General features: G+C 40.3%; 1 protein-coding gene across 3 annotated transcripts in view; it reads right to left on the bottom strand.

The window, feature by feature from the left end:
- The window catches only part of SH3GL3 (SH3 domain containing GRB2 like 3, endophilin A3), a 46,423-nt gene extending 21,634 nt beyond the window's left edge, over positions 1–24,789 (bottom strand). Inside the window, exons 1-2 of one of the 3 annotated variants that reach the window (XM_021537568.4) lie at positions 24,676–24,789; positions 23,595–23,681 (exon numbers count right to left, since the gene is read on the bottom strand). Coding sequence is in view for 2 of the 3 variants with exons in the window: in XM_021537566.4 (XP_021393241.2) it covers positions 19,741–20,025 (285 nt within the window). In the remaining variant the exon portion in view is untranslated. Of the gene's footprint in view, positions 1–19,740; positions 20,078–23,594; positions 23,682–24,675 lie in introns of those variants that run through there. The other 2 variants (XM_021537566.4, XM_021537567.3) reach the window with 2 other exon arrangements.
- Positions 24,790–26,270: the final 1,481 nt, after the last annotated feature.

Raw genomic sequence — 26,270 nt, 5'->3', positions numbered from 1 at the left:
AGGCAAACAGGTGCAACATGACCACAGATTATTTTTAGGAAGACGGATGAACCAAGTTACACAAGGATATGCCCCCTAGAGTGGAATATAAAAGAAAGGTGTTTGTGACACAGCTTGCCTGGGAAGGGGGATCCAAGGGTACCCCCAAACACCTCTTTCCCACATGGAGATGTCCTGGGAACTGCCAGGGGAACATGAGCTCAGCATTGAGCACGTCACTGTTGAAGGGTCCTGTGCAGATCTATGCCAAGCATTATTGTCCAGTCTACTTCCTAACATGGAGCAAACTCTTCACAGCTGAGCATGACCCAAAGCGTAGAGAAGCCCAGCCAGGCAATCAGCTGAGACCTCCACAGTCAACCTCCAGCTGCCAGCCTCAGCAGGAATGGGCCCAGTCCATCAGAGCTCCCCATGTGCTCCTGCAGAGAGAAGTGCCCAGGGAGCCTCAGGCCTGCAGCTCCCGTGCGGAATCTATCAACAGCCGCAGCTGTCCAGTGGCACGGCACAGCTCTGGCAAAGGCTCACAAGTGGCAGCTTAGTTCTGCTCAGAAAGGAAGCTCCAATAGAGCAACCCATGTGTTCTGGGATCCAGAAAGCCCTGACAAGCACTAGTAGATCTAGGGAGACTGAGCCATGACAGCACTCCTCACTGATGGAGGAGTTTCAGCAGGCAATCCAGACAAACCTCACAATTCAAGATGCAAAATCCCCCCACCAACCCATCAGCTGGACCTGCTGATCAGCTTTCCCGCTGATTGTGTTAAATACTCACACCTATGCAGACAAGGTGCTGCTTTCAACTGTTTTATAAACAGTTCTGCTGCATCATTTAGTGTGGACTCTCCTAACTTAGATCAACTGCTATAAATAAGGACTGCAGAAGACACCTGGGTATGTGTCAATGTATTTAATTAACTTAACAGCCTTTGCTTTGGAGAACCCCATCAAAGAAAAAGGAAAAGGCACAAAGCCCAAGAACATGACCAATGAGGTTACTGGTTGAGGACTGTCTTCTCTTGAGGAAGGACTTACACAATCAAAAAAAAGATGTAAGAAAATAGTTTAGACTGTTATTTGTCAAACAGCCTGATTTCCTGTAGTCTAAACAAAAGATTCTGCCATGTGGGAAGCTTATCGCAACATAAATTTTTCTAAAGAGAAGGGCAGCCATTTTAACCACATTAATAAGAGCTGTACACAAAGATCTGCCACACAATGTCTGTGAGTGAGTGTCTGACCAGAGCTCCCAGTTCCCAGGATCTTTGCAATTCTTTTTGCTGACAGGAACTCCAGGATGCATTAAACAGTTTTTGATTCCTGCTTTTTCAAGGAAAAGAAAGAAAACAAAAAGGAAACAGACCTGAGTATATTAAAGGTCTTGACAGATTGAAAAATCCTGTGCACGTGCTTTAGAATCTCATCATCTCTCAAGAAAGCAGCAAAAGATACAGTAACACCTCTTGGTCTCAGATAAGGTCTACAATTGATTCAGTAAGATGAAGTATCTGGCATTAAACAACTACGTCATCTGTAAAAACAAGCCAATATGCCAGATATGGTCCTGCATTTTAAGAAAGTGAATAACACCTGAAAGATTTATTAGTAAGTTTGGTATTTTCTATATCTGTTAAAAAAAAAAATAATTTCGTTTCTTTGACAGCAATCTGAGGACTTCACATATGATTGCTGTGCTCCTCCTAGTGCATTTCTTGTACATAATTTTTTGCAAGAATTAAGCACAAAAATAGATATGGCTTGGCTTGGGTGGTTTTTTTAAAATAATTTACTACACAGAAACATCAGACATTGAATTCTAGCTCTGATACTGTTTGAAGTTGTTCTACAAGTAAGTCTGTGCCAGAAAGAGAATTTTAAGTAGGGTCAGGAATGCTGGGCACTTGATGTTCCTTAGTCAACACTCAAAATCCTGTATCCAGCTGATCTAGTCTGCACACAATCATGCAGCCTTTTAAATTAACCTTATTAACCAAATCCAGACAAAGTATGTGTAAATATAGACTGTGTAATCTAGACTTACAAAGAAGTCTGCACATTGAGAAGGGTGCTGTCTCTTGCTCTAAGCAAGCATGTCCTTTGAAAGGTCTTAGCATATTTCAGAATATTTTATCCTCACTATGTAATGGACAGCTTTACCCTTTCTGTGACACTCCAAAGGTCTCGAGTGTCTCATTAAAAGCAAGCCCACGCTACCTGTGCTGCTTTTCCATGTGTCTGGATTCCAGACTTTCTGTTTTCAGCAAGAGCTACTCTTTAGCCCTTTGGATGCTTCAGAAAACATGGGGAACAAATTCATACAGGCTGAAACCACACATCCAAGCTTCTAATATAACATTAATGTAGGGGAGGAACCAAAAGACTAAATGCTTGAATTTGGGTTAAACTGACTTGTCCTTGGCTACAGAGTAAACAACTGTTAACTTTGAAATGAGAATGCCAGGGTCCCAGATCTTCACTATCTGCCCTGAGGAATGCAGTCTTAAATAAAATATTCTATCTGTACTTCTGAGCAGGCAAAACAAGGGGAAGTTATGTTTATGGGACACAAACTGTGAGTTGCACAATTTATTTATTATGGGAATACAATTTATTTATTATGGGAATGCAGTTCCAGATTTTGTTGCAAAAATTAGGAGATAAATGTACAATCTACACAAGAGATTTTACTGTACAGTCTGTAGAAAAGCATTTATATCTATTTTCCATGTTAAATAGATAGGACTAGATCATTTCAAGTTTTCAAATTTTGAGTGATAACATTAAATTCCACAACACAATGTGTCAAAGGACATTCTTTTCCATTCAGGTCAGAAGGCCCAAGGATTAAGAACTTTTTTTATGCTTCAACAAATACAGGCAAATAATGAAAAATAAGAATAAAACAAAATATTACAGGAAAAGAACATACAAGCATAGTTGTACTTGTGAAATAACTCAGTGGCTGGAATGCTATTTCCTGTTGAATTTTATATGATTTTTCTTCAAAATAATAGAATTAATCAACAGCTTTTACACACACGCACATGTGCATATACACACTCCCACATTCCCTTAAGTAAGCAGAGAGGTATTAGAGACCTGGATGCTTCTGAACACCCCACCAAGTGCTTATCTAAATCTCTAGGCATGTAAATACTTCTTAAGAGTCTAACTCAAGAGACTCATCAGAGAAGCACACAGGACTCAACACTGCCAAGATATGAGCTCTGTTTAATTTCAGAGTCTAGTCACAAACAGCTGAGAGCAGCTAAACTACTACTGCATTACTATTACTCAATGTCTTCTTTTGAGGAAATATTTTGTCCTTGAGTTTCATGTGGCACAGCAGAGCAAAGGCTTCTGTTATTTACATTCAAAAATAATTACCAGAGGGGTTGTGGGTATTTTCTTAATCAATCTATACATCCAAATCATAGAGCCATCAGCATGCCATAGGGCACATGCAATGTGGGCCAGCCTCTGCGTAGGGTCTGCAGTTATCACAAAAAGAGCACTACAGGAATTGCCAGTATTGAAACTGTTGCTTGGCTGTGCAGTTACCTGTACATGTTTGCACCCATCACTTCCTTGCAAACTACAGCATATATGTCAAGATCCACAGCACTAAATATGGCCTAACACATTTCAAACAGGATTAAGAATTCTGACCACCAGCAAATACTTTCTTCACAAAAATAATCTAGTTGCTTAAAAAGTACACAAGAAGTTGAATACTCTAGAAAGAAGGCAGACTTGTACAGCAAAGCTCAGACTGATGGCTCCTGGCTTGGCAGCACTCTGTCAGTATAAATGAAAAGATAACTTTGCAAAGAAACGGCATGATTATTTGCAGAGCAATGGCAATCCTACCTATCCAAAAGGCACATTTAATAATACTAAATTATACACAGAAGTTCAATTTTAGCAGTATTCTTTTTTCCTGCAATGAATGCACTGATTTCTTCCTGGAATTCACTATATGCCTCCTTTTCTTATTTCTCAAATCCCAGTTTTCTGCAATTGCAAAATTAGCTCAAGCTGGCACTTCTCCCACCAGTATGACCAGTGCCAGAGTTTGCAAAAATGAAGTTGTAAAGAAAACCATGGGCAGATATTACTGCTTTTGAAAGGGTAGCATATTTAATGCTCCATAATAATTAAATTCCAAATCCTATTCAAAACATTAGCACCTTACATTCCTATAAAGAGGTTTTCTACAATTTCTTCTTTTAGCCTGAGGATCCCGGTTTCAGAGCCTCTGGTGAGAGGTGGCCTGAAGCTGTACCAACCATCACAGCTCAGACACTGGAGAAGAACTGCAGGAATGGAACATGCCCCTGGCAAGAAGGGATGTAGCAATTCAGAGCATTCCCTAAGCAGTCACTACCAGCTGAGTTCCCAGGGTCCCAGTGACAATTTAGACTGCTGAAGTTCCTGTGCAAGGCTGAAGTACAAACACTGCTTGCCTCCTGAGAGAGAGACAGCGAAAGTGCCGCTCCTCTGTCCCATCAAGGTTAAATCAATGCCACGGGTTCAAATATGAGGACAAAGCCTGCTCTTTGTTAGGGTATCATCATCTCTGAGATTGAGTAAGAGTTTGGCTCGGTGCTCAAAAACTGAAACAAGGAGGGAAGGGTAGAGCAAGGAAATCACTTTGCCACTGACACTGATTGTATTAGCCCCAGCTCTGTGCCAGGGCAGTCAGCTCTGTTCAGGCACTCGCCTCCTGCACCAGGCTCTCCTGGCAGTGCTCACCCCACCTTGCAGCACAGGAGTGCAGAGCTGCCACTCTCACCCATCTCTCCAGTATTTCTACTGAGCTTTTGAAGTTTCTCTCTCACAGAAAGGTTGTGCATCCTGAGAAATGTTGTTTTCTCATCATTTACTCATCATGGTACCTTAGCACCTTTCTTTTTTTCTTTTAGTCTCTTTTCACTAGCACTGCTTCCCTTTAGTTTGTTTTTCTCTCAGTTGCCTCACCCCTCATTATCACTTACCTCTTTTTGCCTTGGATTTCTTTCAGTTTCCATTTTGTTCTAACACTTCTCTCCACCTCTGCTGGATGTACGGCCTGCTCAATCCTGAGGAAACCTCATACACGCACACACTTTTTCCAGAAGGTCTAATCATGATGTTCATTCCAATGCTCAGCCCAACTCAGAGGTACCAAGAATTGTTCAGCTGTTGCTCCATTTTTGTTACATAAGTGTCAAAAAACATGTTCCCACACCTAGGAGCAGTGGCTTGATAAATTGTCCAGACAAATGATACTTAGGCAGGAAATGAAACATTTTAGAATGACCAGTTACTTTGTACATCTAAGGATAATAAAAATTCATTCAACTTTCCATCCTAAATATTCTCTTTTACAAGCCAGCTCCTCCTTCCCATTTTCCTGCTAGTGTTTCTTTTCTGTTCCCATCAAGAGATGCATATACTTATGTTCTCTTCAGTGTTCTGTTCAGGAATCATTTATTGGTACACTCTCATGTTCTTTTATCAAAGTACAAGACTGGTTTATCCCAGGAACTTGTAATTTCAACTCAAGGTTAAAAGAATAAAGAGTCCTAGGACAGAAATACTGTAGAGAACAGAGAAGATCATGTACTTGCTGTTATTTTGAGAAACAGAAAATAACAAAAGGAGCAGGAAGAAAACAGCCAGAAAGAGATAAAAACTACCTTTGCTTTCAAGGAGGGTTGCAATAAGCCTTTCCTTGAAAACCCACATTTTATCACCTTTGCTTCCTATCACATTAGATATGCACCCTTTATGACTCCACATTTCATTAAATTTGACCTTCTGCCTGTAAGTTGCAAAAGCACTTTCCCTCAGATGCCCTGACACCTGAATTTAAGGACACAAGAGATAAGCATCAGCACTAACACTGACTGTGAACAGTGTCCAAAAGGTTTATAGAGAGTACTGAGTGCCAGGCTCAAAAATGCAATACACCTTGGTTCTAAATCACCTGCAAGAGTAAAGGCTTTTGATTTGAAATCTGTCACTTAAGACAAAATATCATCAGCATGTGTTTAACCCTTCATTTTTAAAATGGGACTTGAGTCTCCTCCTGCCTTCAGACCTGTGAGCAACAAAAAACTTTTTAAGTTTCAGGTGAGGCCTACAGCTCTACCAGGTAATGTTAAATACATGAGTTAGAAGCATTTAGAATGTTTCATGTAAAATTGTAGCTGAAAATGTTTAAAGGAATGTAGTCCACTACTTAATAAACCTGAAAGGCTAAGTCCTTTTTCTTATAATGCATGCAGTATTTGTTTTGAGATAATTTTATTAACGAAGTTTTTCAACAGAAAAATATTAAGTAATCAGTAATCACATGCAGATAACTATGGCAGGACCCTCAACTGTAGCTGTAAAAAGTAGCTTTTATTTCTTTCCCGTAACACAGAGCAGCTTTCTCCACTTCCTAATTACACACATTCCTTATTCTTTTTAACTACTAGCACAAAGTTTAAACATTAGCTACTGAAAAGTGTGAAAGGAAATGTGTTGTACATTTAAGGGAAAGAAGTACAGCTGTCACAAAGCAGACACTCCATCCCAGCCACAAAGACCTAGAACAACACCTCAGTGGCAGTGGCCCAGTGCTTGCTCCAATAAACAATTCAAACACAATTCTTCCTCCTCTGCTCACCCGTGGTCTTTTTACAAGTGAGCTGGACCACCCAGTGATTAGTGGAACTTGTTATTAACTCACCCAGACAATCTGCTGCAGCAATATCATTACCCTGAAATTGGACTTTTACCTCTGGGTTCTACAGGCTCTTAAACCAGCTGAACTGGGGCAGAGCCCCTGCTTTTAGGTCTGTAATTGAAACACATAGTGATTGCCTAAAGTCTTACATGCTTTAAAACCTGAAATCCCTATCAGACTTGGCATCCTTCCCAGGTAACTACACTGGCTTTCTGAGTGCACCCACCAACACTGCAATTTTCACTTTAACTGTTTGACCACAGCAGTGGGATGAAAAAGTGAGAAACACAGGCTTCACAAAGGCACTTCCAAACCACAATGCTTTTACACTTGATGCTTTTAGTAGCTACTGACTTTGGAGGCAGCAAAAACACTGAGAAGTACCTTCCAGAAACTGTGTCCACCTCATGGCAAACTCTGTTTTTCAAGTTACCTACATGAAACCTACTCCTCGTCTATAAATGCAATTTGTGGCAAAATCAAGACACGTTTCAGCAACAAAAATCATACTCCTAAATAAAACCTTCATCTCTATGCCACTGCATAAACCATGGAACTCCAGTACCTCTCTCTCATGCTTTCTCCAGACTTGTTCCAATTATCTGCAAAGAAAGATTTCCCACTGCCCTGTAATGACCTCAAATGTGGTTCTTCCAAGCAGCACTAAATGATCTTTCCTACTTACTGCAACTGTGCAATCAGAACATAAACAGTTGTTCCAAAGCAAGCCCAAATGAATACAACTCTGAGGCCAGTATTTCTACATATTACGACAAAACAGCCACTCCAGTTTGACAACTGTACTTAGTCTTCAATTGAATCTAAAAAAGTATCGAAAAAAGAGTAAGATACTGAGCCCAGAGAAAATGGAGGCAAATGTACCAAACAGGTCATTAGCATGAGATGGTACATACACCAATGAAATGCTGTCCATGGGCTTAAACTGGATGCACACAGATATTGATGAAAACCAGTATCATGGACAAAGACCAGTCTTGTCCATATATGAATAAAGTACAAGACTCTAGACTCTATAATGTGATTTTGCATTTCTATAGAGAGTGACTCATTTCGCACCAGGCAGTGACACGTCACACTATTACTGAGCATTTTAGTCCAACTTGTCTCCTACAGCTATTCTTTAGCACATGCATTGTACAACAAAAACTACTTTGTACTGCAAAACCTTGAACTCTTCCTGACAAACCTCCACTGTTTCCTAAAGAACTCAGTAGTGATGCTTACACATGCATTTATACATCTAGAAATTCAAAGTCATCATTATTGTACACATCTCTAAGGGAAAACATCTTTGTAAGAATTCAAATGTAATAAACTAACCAATCTACATTTTTGGACACAGACACATTATTTTCTCTGCAAGCCTACTTAAAAAATGTAACAGTGTCAGATTCAAGACTGCCCACTGTTCAGAAGATACAGGTGTTTTTAATGAAAAAACCTGATTACATTAAAGTCTCTGACAGTAATTTAAATTATTCATGTAAGACTTTAAATAGCCAAGAACAACGAGGAACCTGAAACCATGAATCTCCATGCTCCACACTTTTACTTCCATATTTCATTACACAAATCTAAAATACTGTTCCCTAATCTATTTGAAATTTGTTTGTGAAAATGAGTATACCCTAAAAAGAGAAATGTAAAGCCATCAAAGGGCCATAAAAAGATACCCGTAGTAATTGTCCTTCCTCACTTTTTAATTTCACTGATTTCTCACTCAGTTCCAAACTCATGCTTAAAAAAACATTCTGAATTTCTTTGAAAAGCAGATTTTGGGGGTCTTCCTTCTCATTAGGCTGGCAGTTGCTTGTCCAGCCAACATACTGAGACAGAATGTGCATGAGCACTGCAGACAAGTAGAGTTAGTGGGTGCATCCCACAGAGACAGCCCATCCTCCTCAGGGTGACCAGGAGAAGCAGCAACTCAGTGCCTGTCAGAACCATTTTCTGCCTCTCTTCCAGCATCTTCTAGCATCAGGTACAACTGGGCAATATTTCATTCTGTTTCCTCTGCATGGAGAGGAGTTGGAGCTGTGAATGACAAGTTACACACAGCATGCATTCCACTGGCTGTTTACCACATTAACACTTCTTCCTCCCTCCACAGGTTCCAAGTGCAAAATTTCACTTGGCAGCAACACCATTCTGATTTGGCCTTAAAACAACCCCCCTTTCTGAAGTTGTTCCCTGTGCTTGTAAGGAAGGTGTGGCTTCCTTTTGACCTACTCATATACATCCATTGCAAAGATGAGAAAGGGTGATTGTACTATAAAACAAAACCCTTAAAATCAGAGATTTAAATAACCCCTTTAAACACTTCCTTTCCAAGTAATATGAGAATCGTTCATGTTATCTTATTACTCATCACATCTGTGTGATTTAAGATATTTCTATGTCAGATATCTCTCATGACTATATTTAAAAATTGTTTTTACAAACGCTAATAAGTAACAGTGAAAGAAGTCCCTTAAAACATTGTTTTGCCCAGAGTATTGAAAGAACAGAAGAAGTTACACCACATTTTTTACTGATTATCTTGCCTCTTGCTACCTGTAACAACATCACCCTAACTTGTGTCTCTGTTGTATACCATTTGTCCCAGTAGTACTTACTCTGAGCAGAACTTCCTTCCCCAGACTCTCCTCTCAATTGAAATAAAGGCACTCCTTCCTCCACTTAGGAAATGTGTTCCCTCTCTCCTTCAACAGCATTCTCAGTCCTTCTCTGGAGTCTGGCTGAAGCCTCTCAGATCTCACTGTGTAAGCCCTCACATAGCCTGAGGTTGTTGCTTTCATCAGGAACGTTGCTTTCACCTACATCCAGGCTGATCACCATTTCACTTAAACCACTCAACTGTCCTGTTTGGATTCCAGGCTTGCTGGATTAGGGATAGATCTTTTTGCCCACACATTATATATTATCATAATCACGACATTCACAATTAACCCAGGGTTAGCTGGTAGCAGAGATTCCTTGTGGGGCTCATCATTCAGAACTTCAGTGAGATACAAATCTCTCACAAAGCAGAATTTATTCTAATCTCTAAACAAAACATTCTAATAATCATTAAGGTACTTTTCCACAGCTGTTTATCCTTCTCTAAATCCTTTCCATCCCCCTCAAGACAATCCCTCCATTTCCCTTACACTGGTAGCAGCAACTCTTGTGCTGTGAGCTCTTCAGTGGATTAATCCACCTGAAAGCTGCTCACACACTGGAGTTGGGTTCATTTTGAGATGGATAAGCTGCCTCTAACAGCTCAGTGTGTGTGATCACACAAGCACCCAGAGCTGACTCAAAGGAGGTGGACAGGACCTTACCATGAAGGCAGAGCAAGGCAACCACAGCCTAGATTTAGGGTGATGCAAGTTGCCATGGAATTTTATCCTGCATCTGACAGCATCCAGCTATTAAAGGTGACTGCACAAACATTGTTCCTGCACATGCAGTGCAAAGATGTGTGTACAGTGAGGGGGTCTGACTTCTTTAATGACCTCTCTGCTCTAAATCAGTACACTTTACCTTACCATTCAATAGCTCTTCATTTCTGCTCACTTCATGACAGCTGCAATTGCCACCAGTGTAGTGAAAATCTATGCCCTGCCTTGTTGTAGGGAATGTTGGCATATTGTCAGTCACAGTTCTGGAAGAGAGCATTACTCTGATTCATAACTCCTAAGAGGAATTGACTACACTTCATGTTCCCAGAACATTATGTGACCAGTTCCAGCACAATGCCCTGGAATTAAACCCAAAAACTGGATCCCTCACTCTTTTCTCAGGTTAAACTACCTAGCTTACTCAGGAAGATGGCTCCCACTGGCTTGTGCAAAAGTTAACACTAAATATATCACTGATTGTAGCACAGGCCTGAACTCAGGAGGGTCTAGCCAGCTTTCAGCACATCAAGAGTCACAGACCTACCCATGGATGTAAAGCTGTACGAGGATTTTACACCTTACTGTTACCATAACCCAGTGTGGCACCCTGTAGCTGGGTCTGCATGAAATCTGATGAGGTTAGAGTTGCTACAGAACAGCCAATTGCACATTTTTCTCTGAGAGTAACATGCTGATGTTGGTATCTCTTTTACATAATTTGAAACAAAAACAAAAGTCCTAGTTTGTCAAATAGGAGAGATCAAGCAACACAAAGATCATAGCCTGCATATGCAGAACAAGAAATTAAAATCTTTAAAACATGTAAATATTTTTTCTTCTTAAAACATGTAACTGCACTGCATAATTCATGACTACCCAATTGCCCTCCTGCATTTTCACCACCAGAGATTTCTGCTTATTTGACAGGTTTACTGAAAATCCATTTAAATACAAATCAGCTGATCTAAAAGGGTTTTTTTTGTGTTTTTTTTTTTTTTTTAAGGCTACATTGGCCACCTTATTAGGACACCAAACACACATCTTCAACGCCCACATGCACAGTTAGAAAGATCACTTACACCAACTGATGTCAGAGAGCCCTGTCAAAGAGCAGGAAAATGTCATGGACAACCTAATTCATTTTCTGTAAAGCCAAAATATAGTCACATCACCTTTGCTGAAGTCACACCTATTCATTTACATTCAACACCAAAACAGTTTACTTGAGTCTTAGTAATTCCTTGGCAAATAGTTTTAAGCATCAATGCAAACTAACTACAGGAGAAATAACAGACAAGATGTGGGCATTTTTAACAGTAACTTACAGCTTTAAGCTCAAAGCTTATGTATTTGAGCCAAATATTTTTAAATTTGTCAAAGCTCAAGAACTGCTAGCACTAAAAGATATGTTGCAAATACTTAGGAGTATTAGTTCTAAAAGTTATCATACAACTACGTATTTATCTAAAATAAGAACTTCCATGGCAGTGCCATAGTTTAAAGTGACACTTTTAGTGAATCCATCACCAGCAAAAATGTGGTCAAGATCATTCCCTACAGAGCCCCAGGCAAGCTGTGCAGAGGAAGCAGAACAAGACTGTCAACAGAAGCTGTACACAGCCAGATACAACAACAGTCAAAAATTTTAAGTTGATTTGCTTTAGAATTAATTTCTCCTCACATTAGCATGCTCTTTCTCATCACCACGTCTGGATGTTTATCAGCAAGTCTACTTTTTACACATGAAAAGTGCCAAATAATCTGTTTATTGCTCTTCCAGAAAGTACTTTCCAGACAGTAATTCTTACAGAATCCCATTCCACATAATAAAGTTAGAAATTTGTCCTTCAATGTTATTAAACTGCTGCTTACATGGTTTAGCACTTAAGACAAGCTGTGTGAATTTTAAATCACTATAAAGTGGACTGAGAACTCCTTCTCATACCCTGACTTTTACTGCACCTTATTTTGATTTAAATGGCATCATTCCTACTTATCTGAGCTGCCAGTCCTGTAGCTTCCTGTGCTTTTGGTACAGTGTGAAACACCCACATTCTTCTGCCACACAGTTAGCTCCCACTACTTGATACTCAAGGCAATCTACCTGGTTCTGCTGTACAAGGATTGCACACTTTCCCTGTGAATCAGCAAGCATATTGTTTGTGCTGCTTGAGAGGTTTCTTGTTTGTTTGATTTTTTTTTATTAAGGCATTTTAGCTTACAGGTTTCCCAAGTCTAAGTTTATATCCAGCATTGGAGCACTGTGAAGCAATGGGCTTCCAGTTCCTGGGTCTACTACAAATCCAACTGCATTTTTAATGGTCTTAAAAGTCTTGTTCCTCAAATATTTTGAAAAATCCATCAATGTGCTCCTAACAGCACTGCTGACTTAGCTAGGATCCATGAAGGTCCTTAGAAACACTACCCATAGGTAAAAAGAAAGAACTTAAGATCATCTTACTCTTTTCTAATGTAACCTGTGCTCATCATGAGTTGGAAAATGTAAAGGGAATAAACAAGTTTCAAGCACTTTCTTGTATCAGAATGCTTGCAATAATCCATGCTCCTTTCATTCACTTCATAGAAAACCTCCATGTATCAGAGTGAAAAGTGAAGGAAAAACCCCACAATCATTATTTCATCAGTTTGGAAAGGAAGTCACTGTACATTTTTGCCTTATTTTCGTAACTCTATTTCAAAACCTGCCAGTGGTTTTAGGCAGTAAGACATTGGTACACAAAACACCACAAACTCAAATGCAATTGGGGATAATAGGGCTCCTCAGCTACTTTTCTAAAGAAGACACACACTGTCCCGAATCTCCCCAAGGCACAGTTCTTTCTACTAGTAAGAGCAGCACTGCAGAAATGCACCACTGACTCCATCCATAGGACAGAAAAGAACTTTCCTCCGCACTCACACAGAACTGACTTCCACTGTTATCAAATTAAATAAATGACAGAGAAAACTGAAATAATTTCCAAGTAAAATTTACAGAGTACAGACCCCTCCAGAATTCCCCAACGAGCTATAAAGCACTAGTGCAAAGGAGGTCAAAAGGCTCTGTCCTCCTCTGGGGGGGCACATGGCTTTGGAGCAAGAAATTCCTACAAAAAAGTCAGTTCATCCATCCATCAGTAGCAAAACAAACAAAGTCCCATGAAACAGAAACCTTTAACTACAGCTAAAGAGATCACTGAAGGGAAACTCTTAATCATCAAATTCCCAATGAAAATGCCATGATTATTGTATTCTCCATACAGAACAAAGCAGTAGATATGGCCCTTTGGATCCTTGGTAGTTAGTACAACATACAGAGAAAAAAAGCAAGTAGGTATTATTCAGACGCAAGATCTATAAAATGATAAACAGTTAATCTTAAAGGTAAGTAAGAGTAGATCTGTAACCTGACTGCATAAGAACAGAAACACTGGCAATAATAGAAAACAGAATTTGAGACCCCCTTGATTTCCTTTGAGTCCTGAATTCTTAAGTCATGTTCAGTTGTTAACCAGACTAATTTCACTGTAGTCATTACAGATCATTAAACAAGCACAGTATCAAAAATGCACCTTAATTAGGGTGATAAGGAAACAGAATTGATTCTCCTCAGAGGCTTGGCATTGTCCTTTGAATAGCAAGTATGTAAGGCCGAGTCATTTTTGAGTTTCACGTGCACAGCTGCTGCTGTCTTAGATGCTGCAGGAAATTAACTGGTGTATTGTCCCATCAATGCATAAAACTCTTAGTAACTTTGATAACAGAAACATGTACACAGTGAAAGGACACTAGGGCTTTAGAAGATCAAATTGAAGTTGTAACCTGACATTTGAATCGCTCTTTTCTAAGTGGGCTCCTAAAAAGCATTGTCAAAACCTACAGGTTCAACTGTCAACTAGTCATAAAACTCCAGCAGTGCCTTCCTCTCCATGAAGAGAAAAGAGACCAACACTAAGAACTCAGCACAATATAGAATCAGACTATGGCAATAAACTGGGGTGAAAGTGGGATCAACATAAACAGAAGCACTTTGATCTTAACAATATCATTACAAGACCAAGTCTAGGTTTTGTATGATTTTTTACAGAAGCTATGAAGAATGGGATGCATTTTTTGTTTTATTTACATGTGTATTTACAGAAAGTGCAGGTGCACTGCAACTTCAAGTAACTCCAAGCACTGCTAAAGAAAATCTCAACACAGTGCTGCTGGGCTTCACTTGGCTGTTGGCTTGTCAGCATTGCAGGATTCTCAGGAGCCTGCACTGCAATGCATTACCCAGCATGTGCCGCAGTGACTCAGGCAGCAGCAGGAGCTTGCGATGGAGTGCCAGCTCTCACTCCAACTTTCAGGATGCCTATGCAAAACACTACAGCAAAGCCAAGCTATAAAAGGAGATGAATTCAAGGAGTAAGTTCAGCTCCCCTCCCTGTTATGCCACTCTCTATTCTTTTGCAATGCCATTTAGACTTTTATATATAAATATTTTATGGGCAAAATAGACATAACCTCTTTCCAAATGGCAGCTGCATCTCTGCTGGGTTTCTGAGTTGCTGCATTATGATCCCACTCTTGCAGGCTTTGGGAGCTGCAGTGTTAAAGGCTGCAGAGCACACGGCCTCTACCTTCTGCTAGCTTGTACTATGCCAACTGAAGCACTCACAGCTTCCTTGTGCTACGCTTCTGCCTTACTGCCAGGCTACCTTAGCAGCTGATAGATACAACTGCAGAAGCACAGTTATTTATTTTAAAATGTATCAGACAAGAAACTAAATTCTATTGTCCTTTGCACCACTGTCCTTCTTCCACAATTCTGTAAGATTTGAAGAAAAATAAATCCAACTATCTAATAAAAACTAGGAAGAGGACAGAAGCTTTCTCTGCACTACTGTCATGGATATATCATGCCCAATTCACAGTGGATGTGAAAGAACAGTATCTCTAACAGACTGCACAATAATAGCTTATAGTCCTAGGAAATAAATATAGCTGGATGTAGGCAATAAAGTTTCCTTTCATGTCCCACTGTCAAGTTCAAGTTGTCTTTGTATAAAGTTTGCCAAAGTACTTCCTTTGCTATCAAGCACTTGTGTAATTGAAGCTTTTTGTGTATTAACTCAATGTCAACATGGAATTTTAAAAAGGCTTAAATATGGTGTCTAGGCTATTATCTACAAAATAACAGAAAAAAAAGAGTCAAGAGAACACAAAAATCACCAAAAAACACCAGCATCACCCCTAATAACAACAAAATCCAATCACACAACTTATTCTGTCTGGGGGACAAGGTTGTCTTGATTCTGATCTGGTCTTCACTCCAATAGATGAAATCAAAACACCACATAAATCAATGGAGAAGAAGCGGAAATCTGGGATATATGAAGCAGCATCCCTGCAAGTGTTGGTGATAGCTGAAAGTTTAAACAATATTTAAAAAACTGAAAAAGGCCAATTAAAAATTGCTAAAAAAATGCAGCACTTGAAAAGACAAATGCCATTCAGGATACATAAGAGATTAAAACACAGAGCATATTATTTATATATTTATTACACTAGGTTAGATCACTTTCAAAGAGCAAAATAGTTGTAACAGATTTTGGTTGTTTTGGTTAGGAAATCTGCTTCCCCTTAGGCTCTGTCTATAGACAACAGAACCAGCTCCTGGTTCACACTCTCTTGGAGCCTCTCTTCCTTCAGTGACAATGGAGAAGGTTTAAGAACCCAGTCTGCAGAGGATACAGCAGCTATTGATGACCACATTACAAATAAGACAATGATTGTGAATATTGGCAGATGTATTTCTTCAGAGAAGCATTGCTTTCCACTACCTCTGAGAACCTAAGCCTAAGAAATACAACATAAGCTGTAGAAAGTGAAAGTGCTTCCATACATAGCCTTCAGCTACAATTAATTTAAAAATTATATTTTAAAAGTGTGAATTCAAAATCAACAGATTTCCTATGGCAATATCATGGCTGAGCTTTCAAAACACCCTAAGGGAGTGAGGTTCTGAGCTCACCAGCCTCCAAGCACTTTGAAAAATCACACATCTTTACACAGGGATCCTAGCCTGGCTGTGGTTTTAGAACACAGCAGAAATCAGAAATGTATCTGACACCTATTAACGCTTTCTTATTCACTCTCAGTGCTTCCTGCTTTTCTAAACTCTAAAAATACTCCCAGTACACACCAGAAGATGCAGTCCTCCCTCCACTTGGGTTATCCCACATGCACAACCACCACGAGAACCAGGCCTGCAGAAGCAGCAGGCAGATAAACACACCTACATCAAAAGCCTTCAAACCGAAAACAGGAAAACAGCTCCGATCTGGCAGAGCCTGAAAGCAACAGGACACAAACTCTCACTGCAAACAAAACTTCACTAAACTTTATTTTTAAAAATAATAATTTTTTTAAAAGCTGAATTTCATGGGAGGTGCACATTAATCAGCCCTCAGAAAAAGCCTGCCCTTGCTTATCAGCCATTGAGAGGTGGTAAGACACTTCATAGGTTCTTCTTGGGATTTCATGAGTTAAATGAGTTATACTCAAGGAGTCATCATTGATATTTAACTAAGAGAATGGAAGAGATTCTCACTGAAGTACACTTTCAATTGAAGAACTTTAATATAAACTTACAACTGAAGTAGAAGGCATAGTAAAGAAAATTCTAAGAACACGAAGGGCGTTATCACTTCATAACAGACACAGAAACTTTGAGATCCATCTCAGCTTTGGGTCTGTCCATTCCATGACACCAGGGCAAGCAATTATTAGGGGACAGATAATGGAGTAGCACTGCAGCTTTATATATTGGAATATACAGAAAAACAGCACAAACTCTACTCCCTCTGGGTACAGATCTCACTGCAGTAAATTTTGACACTGTAACCCAAGAGCTGTCTTCTAGATCTCACTGCCTGGCACTAGATCTAGATCTTTAACTAGAACATGCAATTTTTAGTGGAAAAAAAATACAACCGGTTAAGAAACTCTAGGGGAACACCATCCGAACCATCCAGTAATTCCAGTGAATTACTGAATTACAAACAGACAGACCCATGGTGACTTTTTACTACACCAGCCATGTTTGCAATAGCTTGTCGTGCCTGATTTTGGCAAGGGCATTAGTAACCATACAAAGTTAGCTGCTGACCTTTAATAAAGCAAACACTCATTTACTTAAGTGTAACTTCAGACAAACCAAGCTGACAAGGATCAGGCAAACATCCCAGAAACCTCAACTGCATATAAAATAAGTAATTTTTGTTTTCCTGGACTCCTGCACTTAGAATTTAAGCCTACACACAAAGGTAATCACCCCTAGTCAACAAAAGCTTTACATAAAGACACACAGGCTTTTTACAAGCACAAAACTGAAATGAAGTTTTTTGCAAAAAAGTTCAGTGGTTCAGTAAGAGCAAGCAGAATTTAGAATAACTCTATTTTTTTTTTACTTTTATAACTATGTATCTATACTACTCTATATTTCATTAAAATAGTAATTTCCATTTAACAGAAGTCTATTTTAGCATGGAAATAATATATATGGATCTTGTCATTTTTTGGATATTTATTCATATTTATGAATGAACCATTAAATACAGACTGTCTTAATACACTTGCAGATTTTTTATCCTTAGGTTCTGTCAGCTTTCAGATATTATTCTTATTCCTTAATCACGTGTCCTGACAGTAGTCTCATTCCCTCCAGTATTCCTCAATGTCCTCTGGGACATTTGCCAGTTTTTGTCATCTGCCCCCATTCTCTTTTGGGAACACTAAAGGAATTAATTTCATTCTTTCTCCAAGCAATGCCTGTCTCTGCTGCTAACAGTTACCATTGGCATCTTTCATCCACTCAATACACAAAGGTCTCTGTCTCCTTAAGTGAGCCCACAGTACTTGGAAATTTAACAAATCTTCTGTAGAGAAATACCTCTCATGCTCTGCATTTGCTTGTTTTAGCATTTTGTAAAATAATTCTTCTAAAAGATGGAATCCCAATATTTCCATTTTTCATGTCCCACCTTATTTTTGTTAGTTCAACAAGTTAATACATATAGGCATGACTGTGTCTCTGTGTGCCAGAGATAAGCACTTTCATTGTTTAGACATGGCTGTTTTGATCCACTACATATATATGCTATTTGTTATTTTCTCACTACTATTTTGCCCAACATCTTATCTGAATTATTACAGAATGAGCTTTTAAGAACTGTCTTCTATTACCTTATGTACCAAAAAAAATTCCAGTATCTCATTCCTCAACTTTAATTTTCTAGTAAACACATTTCCATAACTACAGACTTTTTCAATCAATTGACTTAAAATTTCTTCCTCAGTTCATTTGAAAATAAGTTGAAACTTTTACCTTTGACCCATCCCGAGAAGAAAAACATTTTTATGAGTTATGCATTGCAGTTTCTTACTGCATTAAATATTGGAAGTCATACCACAACTTTCCAATAGATGCAGTCAAATTCAATATATTCTACATCTCCTTTCTGCCATTACTACTACCTTTATCAGATCCCACCCATCCTTTTGTTTGTTTACCTGACATCTGAGCAGGATTAAGTAACCTGCACTGTTACCAGTTGCTAGACAAGAGGGTTCTTCCTGTGGTTACCTCTCAAACTTCCTCACTGAAGTATCTTCAGCTTCCTGAGTTACAAGCTCACTACAGCAAAGGCTGCACCACTTACCAGCATCTGATATGATGCAAAACAAGGCAAAATCTTTAATAAATTGTCCTTGGATTTGTTTACTCTACAGGTCCAGCATTTTCTCAAAGTAACAGTGAAAATTAACTAAAAGATACCAATTCACAACATTTTTCAGGATCAGTACATTCCTTGAAAGAGAGCACACTACTGAAACATTAGATAAAAATATTTAGCATCTCTGTATCCAAATAAAGTGCAGATTCTGCACTTGGGCTGCTGACAAGCTACATAGCTGAAGGAAGACCTAGCAAGATGACAGCCAAGCACTCAATGAACCTTTATTTTCCTCACTCTCACCAAGACAAAAGCAGCTGTAAGATTTTACTGAACAGGTTACAGCCACTAATTTCAATATTACCATTATCATTAATGACAACCAGCAGATATACAGATCTCTTTGATGTGGAATGAGCAAGCAAAGCAGCTGAGACTTCCAAAAACCTTGAGTGGAAGAATCCCACTGCAGCCATGTCCTGAAGCCCCTGCATCAATGCAGGGTTTGGCACTGGCACCATCCTGCCATGGAATCCAACCAGAGCTCCTGCTTGGCAGAAAGGTGCTTCTCTCTTAAAAGAAACGAGGTAAACTATTAAAGCAAAGCACATATAAAAGAGAAAAGAGATAAAGATGTCAGAAGAAGATGAAGAGTCACTCTAGAGAAGAGTACAGCATCTAGAAAAGGAGGGAAAACTCTAGAAACATCTGATACCCTCTACAGGACAAATACATGGCATTCCAGGTAGGATAATAAACCAGCAATTCGTGGCAGATCAAAACAATGAACCCTTTAGGGGAAAGCTGCTACTATACAGACTGTAGCTTTAACTGAGGCCTCAAAACACGAACACGAACCCATCACCAAATAACAAATGTTAATAAGTAAAGGAAAGACCTGAAGCCCCAAGCAAAATAACTGGAAGGAGCAAGCTTCTCCTGTGAGAAGAGCACAGGCAGCTGACAGGCAAAAGCACAGGCTCCGGGCCCGGAGGTAAGGCTGGAGGAAACACTCCCCGGAGGTGCCAGGGCGATGCTGCCACAGACGGAGGAGGGACCCGCCGCCCGTGCGGGAGCGGGCGCCGGGCGAACCGCCCATCAGCAGCCAAGCCCGCCGGGCCCCGCCGCGGCCCCGTACCTGGCTGGCTTTGTGGAACTGCTTCTTGAGCCCCGCCACCGACATGGTCCCGCCGCCGCTGCCCCGCGGCCGCCCGGGCCCAGGGCCGCCCGCGCCCGGCAGCTCCGCGCGCCCGGCCCCGCGCAGCGCCGCCCGCGCGCCGCCAGCATCGCCCTCCGCGCGCCCGGCCGCCGCCGCCCCATTGGCCGCCGCCCGGCCACATGCAAATGAAGCGGCAGCGCCGCCCGCCCATTGGCCGCTCGCTGGGCTATGCAAATGAGGCGCTGGGAGACGCCCACGCTGCGCTGTCGCATGGAGACAGCGGCGGGAGCCGGGCGGGGGCTGCGCCGGCCCGGCGAGGGCACGGCGGCGGCGGGGAGCACCACAGGGCACCACAGAGCACCACAGAGCACCACAGAGCATCACAGAGCATCACAGAGCACCCCTCCTGCGAGCAGCATCTCCTGGGCATCCACAGGGCACCACAGGGCACCACAGAGCACCACAGGGCACCACAGAGCACCACAGAGCATCACAGAGCACCCCTCCTGCGGGCAGCATCTCCTGGGCATCCACAGAGCACCACAGAGTACCCACAGAGCACCACAAAGCACCACAGAGCACCCACACAGCACCACAGAGCACCACAAAGCACCACAGAGTACCCACAGAGCACCACAGAGCACCCACAGAGCACCACAGAGCACCCACAAAGCACCACAGAGCACCACAGAGCACCCCTCCTGCGGGGAGCATCTCCTGGGCACCCATAGCGCACCCACAGCACTCTGCCACGGGGAGCACCGCCTGGGTACCCACAGGGCACCCGCTGGTGGGGCGCACAGCCCTGGCACCAAAAGGCCAGTCAGCTGCCCAGTTTTATCTGTCTTATTTTGAATAAGGCTGAAAATGTCTCATTATGGATCTGTCTCATTTCTTGTGGTTCAACGTAGCATCTCTGAGCTCATTAACCTCAGATCCATTATTGTAGGTGGTAATTTAATTATAGCTCTTGAAACATGAAAGCTCTTGCAGCAGTCCAGAACACACCTGGCTGGTTCTATGCACCAGAAAATATCCACTTTGTCGTGTGACTCCATACCGGCAGTGATGCTGCTCAGGGTTCCAAAGGCACAGTCTCTCACTCAAAAGAGCAGATAGACTAGAAAGAGCTCTGCTGAAAGGATGTTTTAGCTGTTTGGTTGGTTGTTATGTGAGGGATTTACAGATTATATACTGAAATATGACTGTGTATCAGGAATGTGCTGATATAAATTAGAGATGTGGTTCTGCCCTCATGGTAGAGCAATTCCAAGCGATGCTTACATTCTGGGGAAGATAAGCTCTGTGATAATGCTGCTTGATCCTGGCTGTAAGGATACTTGGGAGTTATGATTCAGCTGAAACTTACGCAGGGACCTGGGGAGCAGTTCAGAGATAAGCTTTGCTGGCTGCAGCAGGACTCTGTGTTACTCACTGTCATGCTCACTGCATTTTGATTGGGTTAGGAGAGAAAAACATTTTCAGAATATGATAGAGTTGCTTCTTTAGAATAGCAAAGAAAAAAAAATACAAGAACTTTCATACTGGTTGTCACACTGTAATTTGGGAGAAAGAAATTGCTATTCCCACCTCTTAGAAAAAATCATTATACTACTAAGGAACCAAGTGCAAAGACAAACACATTAATGAGTTAAGGATCTGGCTGTTACTTGACAAAGGACTCTCTGTAGAGGAGAGGCAGAAGAGAAAGCAAAGAGGAGAGCACCAGTCAACATTTGCTCTGGAAGACAAACTGTTAGGTGAAGTTCTTCAGGGATTTGGAAATGTTCGAAAGAAGCCTGCCATCACCATGTTATCTGGTGCCACCTGTGTCTAGGGAAAGAGCATTTTTGTCATCCTTACAAGTAAACATGATTACACCACAGACACTTGATTTCAGCAGTTGTTTCTCCTCCCTGATTGAAACTGGCAGCAAGATGTTAACTGTCAGGGCCAAATTAGTTATGGCTTAAATTAGTGACATATTTGTAGACACCTCAGGTGAGGAAATAAGGCCTAAACTAGGATATTGGAGCTCCATAAAAGGAATTAAAGCAAGCTCTTAGTGTACTATGGAATTAGGGAGACAAGGCAGCTTTGGCTAATCTTCAGCTTTAGGAACAGCTGGACCAGAGCAAAGAAGGAAGGAGTTTGAAATAAATCTCTGTGGAAGGGAATGAATGGATTATGGAGTTGCTGTGGGTGTTAGCTGTAAAATTGGATTAGATAAAGAACTTTAGTAAGGCTGCATGTCTACAACTTCTCTTTTTTAAAAAAAAATCCTTTTTGTAGCCCAAGGATAGCAGCCATGTTGTCTGATGAAGGGGTACAAAAATTTGCAAGTGGGAATTTCACGCCATAGCCTAATTGTTCAGTGATACAGACAAGGTGAAAACCTATTTAATGAGCCAACTTGTGTAGTCAACTGATGACTTGGTGGAGGCACCCTGAAATACACTGGTATTCAGTTCAGTAACAAGTAAAAGTTATAGCTTGTAGCCAGCAATACACAGTGGCTAAGGAATGTCTAGAATGTCATAGTTTTACCACATGGAAAAAAAAAAGTATTGTAATTTGCTGAATGATAATCCTTAAGATTTATGCAAAGTTAGTGATTTAGTCTATAAAATAAGAGAAATAAGAAATACTACAAAAAAACTTGGCAAATGGTTCAGGTAAATGCTGACATGATGGAAAAAAAGCTTATAATAAAGTTGTTAGAAGACAGGCTAGGGCAGAGTGAAAAATACTTCACAGAGGGGACCTTCAGGGAAAAAGTTCTAGATGTCTGGGTATTCAAGCAACAATTACACTTCCACTACTCTGGAAACATTAAAGTGCATGAGAGGAATTCATAATGGCTCCAACATGTTACTGAATCATGTGTGCTAAAATGGACAATGAAATTTGCACAAACTGAGAACTCCTAATTGGGCTCAGATCAAGGTAGTGACTAGAAAATATGCACTGCCTGCTCACATGGGACAACCGTGCTTGAAAATTGGTCCAGTGAAATTTAAACAGGAGAGAATATTGAATAAAAGGTTAAATTTATAATACACTTGCATTTCAGTGTGGCTGATACTATGGGAAAAACACTATCATCAGAAATTCAATCTATAGATATGACAAAAAATCTCATAGGTGATTTGTTTTCAATGAACAAATCATCTTGTAAGAGTTGAAATTGCAGTAGCAGCCACATGAAGTATTAGGTTTCCAGCAAAATGGAAACTAGAGGTATTTTTTAAATTATATAGAGGCACCTTAGCATTTGAATTTACTTGGAATTTGATGCCAACTACATTCACATTAATTTGAATGTCTCTTAAAAATAATGAAAACTGCCATTGAAATATAATCTGGGTCTTTGGTGGTTACTGCCATAAAAGAAAACAACAAAAAAGGGAGGAAAGATGAGTTTGCAATGAAATTCTATTGTATTTGATTCTGGGCCATGCTGACTACATTATTAAAGCTTTTTTTCTTTTTTAATATTTAGGCCTTAAGGAAAAGATAAATTACTGTGTATCAGCTTATCATGAAATACATTTCAACACAAGGCATTAGAAGGAGACTTTGGATGTACTCACCTGATCCAGGGCAAGAGCAACTACAAACAACAGTGATCAAGACTCTCAGACGTGGTGTGATATCCATTAATGGTCTGTAAGGATTATCTGTATGTAATGACAGTGCAGATTACCTAGTTAGTTTTCATGTTGTCAAAACTGTAGCAATAGGCTGTGGTTTTGGTCACAGGAAGAGAGCATACTTGCAAATTGTTTAGAAAACAAGCATTTGGAAAAGATGATCCTCTAGGAAAATGATGCCATTTGAAAGAACAGTTGGCCAATAACCTACTCTACAAAAGCAAACTTGTAGAAAGCCTTCAAAATAAAGCACTAGTTTGACAATTCTAGAAAAAGGAAGGGATTGCTAAACTTGTGACACTGATTCTTAAGTTTTGACCCAAGCAAAAGAAGTAATATAAAACAGTGTTCCAGAGTGAGTTCCAAAGGACTAGAACACTTGGTGAAATCAGTCCCAAATGTCATCCATTTCATTATTTTACAGATTTCATACAACAAACTTGGGAGCTGACACTGTGAAAGCAATGCCAACAGCAAATGATCCCAGTAACAAGAACAGAAAATCCTTCTGCAAAATATGCCCGGGATGGTAAGGTTAAATCATGTGGCTGTTTTAGCAGCCTTTCTATATATTTAAATGAAATAATTATTTATAATTAAACAAAAAGATATATAATTGGTCACACACCAACATTACACTTTTGTTTCTAGAACATAACCAAGCAATTCTGCAGATCAGCGCATTCTGCGCAGATCAACTGGCTCAGGTATTTCTGAAAGGGCTTTACATTGCAGTATACATTTCATAAGAAATCATGAGAAACGGAAAAGAACAGACAGTTTTCCCTCCACAGCAGCACTGGCCAGCATTTGGAAAGCTCCTCATTCCAAAGGGATGCTGCTGGCAGTTAGAGCAGGAATATGTGACCCTGGGGCCAGCAGACACTCTGGCTAACCTACTGCAGTTGTTTAGGATGCTTATGTTTGCTCCCCAGATCTTCTAACTAAATGTAACTAGTGAATTATTTTTGGCATATGTGACTGTTCTTCTCAAGCTGACTTTCCATATGTGTTGCTTTACCATTATGCAGATCCTCGCTTTTCTTGTCTCCTTCCTGTGTTTGTATTCCACATGCTTCTCCGTAATACTGCACATACCTTCTGTCATCACTTTGCTAAATCTCTGGCTGTTGTTCTGCAAGTGTCAATAACAAAACAAAAGTGTGTTAGGTCTTATGCCATTAATAAAGATCATTCTAATTATGTGTTTCTTTTACAAAGACATATAAATGATTCAGGTAAGTTCAAGATCTAGATAGAGATTTTTTTTAAGTTACATATGTCCATACCATAAGTAGATACTCTAATTTTAAAAACTCAGAAACCTACATTTTTGTGTATGGAGCTCTGTCATTCTGAAGTTTCTGAAAATTAGCAGTCCTAATCTTGCAAATTATACCATGTGGATGGACTCCTAGACAGCTCCAACTTGGAGATCTTGTAACTTTTAGGTGCCTATGTTGTTGCTGGCATCACTAAAACAATAAAGGTTTTGTAATTAACATATACCTGGGCACTCAGTGCTCTCAGACAAGCAGCTAGACTGCTCACCAAAAATTAGCTATGTGTGTAAATTGAAGTAAAGATGTGGCTGTCCAAACTTACTCCACAGTGGAGACAAAACTGAAAATATTGGAGTATTACTAATCCAGTATTACTAATTTTTATTTCCTCCTCACTTACAGTTTTCAACTTGGCAAACCATTGTAAAACGTTTTCTTTTGAACAAGTCTGTTGCCCTAAATGGAAACATTTCCATTTTCTGACCAAGTCAGAAAAAACATCACTTAAACTTTGAATCTCATTGTTGTCAGTGCAGCAGCATCACTTCCCACGAGCAGCTGCTCTGTTTGCTTGAGGATCCCTCTGTGGAAGCGCTGCCTCCAGGGCCTGCATCCCCCAGAGCAGATCCCTGCGTGGGGCTGCTCCGGAGCCGCCGTGGGAGCCGCGGGCTGAGCAGCGGAACTGAGCGCCTGGGTCCAGGGGGAGCTGCTTCGTGGAGCTACAGCAAGGTAACAGATCCACCAGCAAAGGCTGGGTTGGGGAAAAAAACCCTTTTTTCTATTGGAAAATACAAAAAAAATAAATATGGGGCCATTTCTGAACTGAAATGTCTTCACCTCTTTTCTGGGGAAGAAGAAGCAACCTATTGTAAAATCTATTTGATTTAAGAGAAAAACAAATGTTGATGGTATCATCAATAAGCACAGAAGGAACATCTCTCTTTGAGGTTGCCTTTTTAAAGTAGTTATGTTCCTACTTATTAAAGACTAAGGCAAAATAAACTTTTGATGAGTCATTGTAGTAATGTGGAGAAATGTTGCTTTGATTTAAACAGATTGCACTGGAGTTCTCTGTGCTGCTGATTCACAGGTGACAAAATAAAGGTACCGATTTTCTGCACATAACTGCCTGTGTTCATCAGAAAATGCTGAGACTCTCATGGCTGAAAATGCCAGCACAAAATATGGAGCTGAATTGTTGCTAGAAGAGTAGCACTAGCTTCAGAAAGGTGTGATGGATATTCATAGTAATGTTAAAATTACTGTATCATTCTGTTTCAAAGCAGAATGTTGTACCATGCTGGTGTAAGCTGGATCACATTTGCTGTCTGAA

Source organism: Lonchura striata, chromosome 10 (genome assembly GCF_050655825.1).
Source record: "Lonchura striata isolate lonStrDom1 chromosome 10, ASM5065582v1, whole genome shotgun sequence".
Classification (NCBI taxonomy): Eukaryota; Metazoa; Chordata; class Aves; order Passeriformes; family Estrildidae; genus Lonchura; species Lonchura striata.
Note: the sequence above shows the minus strand (reverse complement) of the source record. Positions and strands in the feature narration are given on the sequence as shown.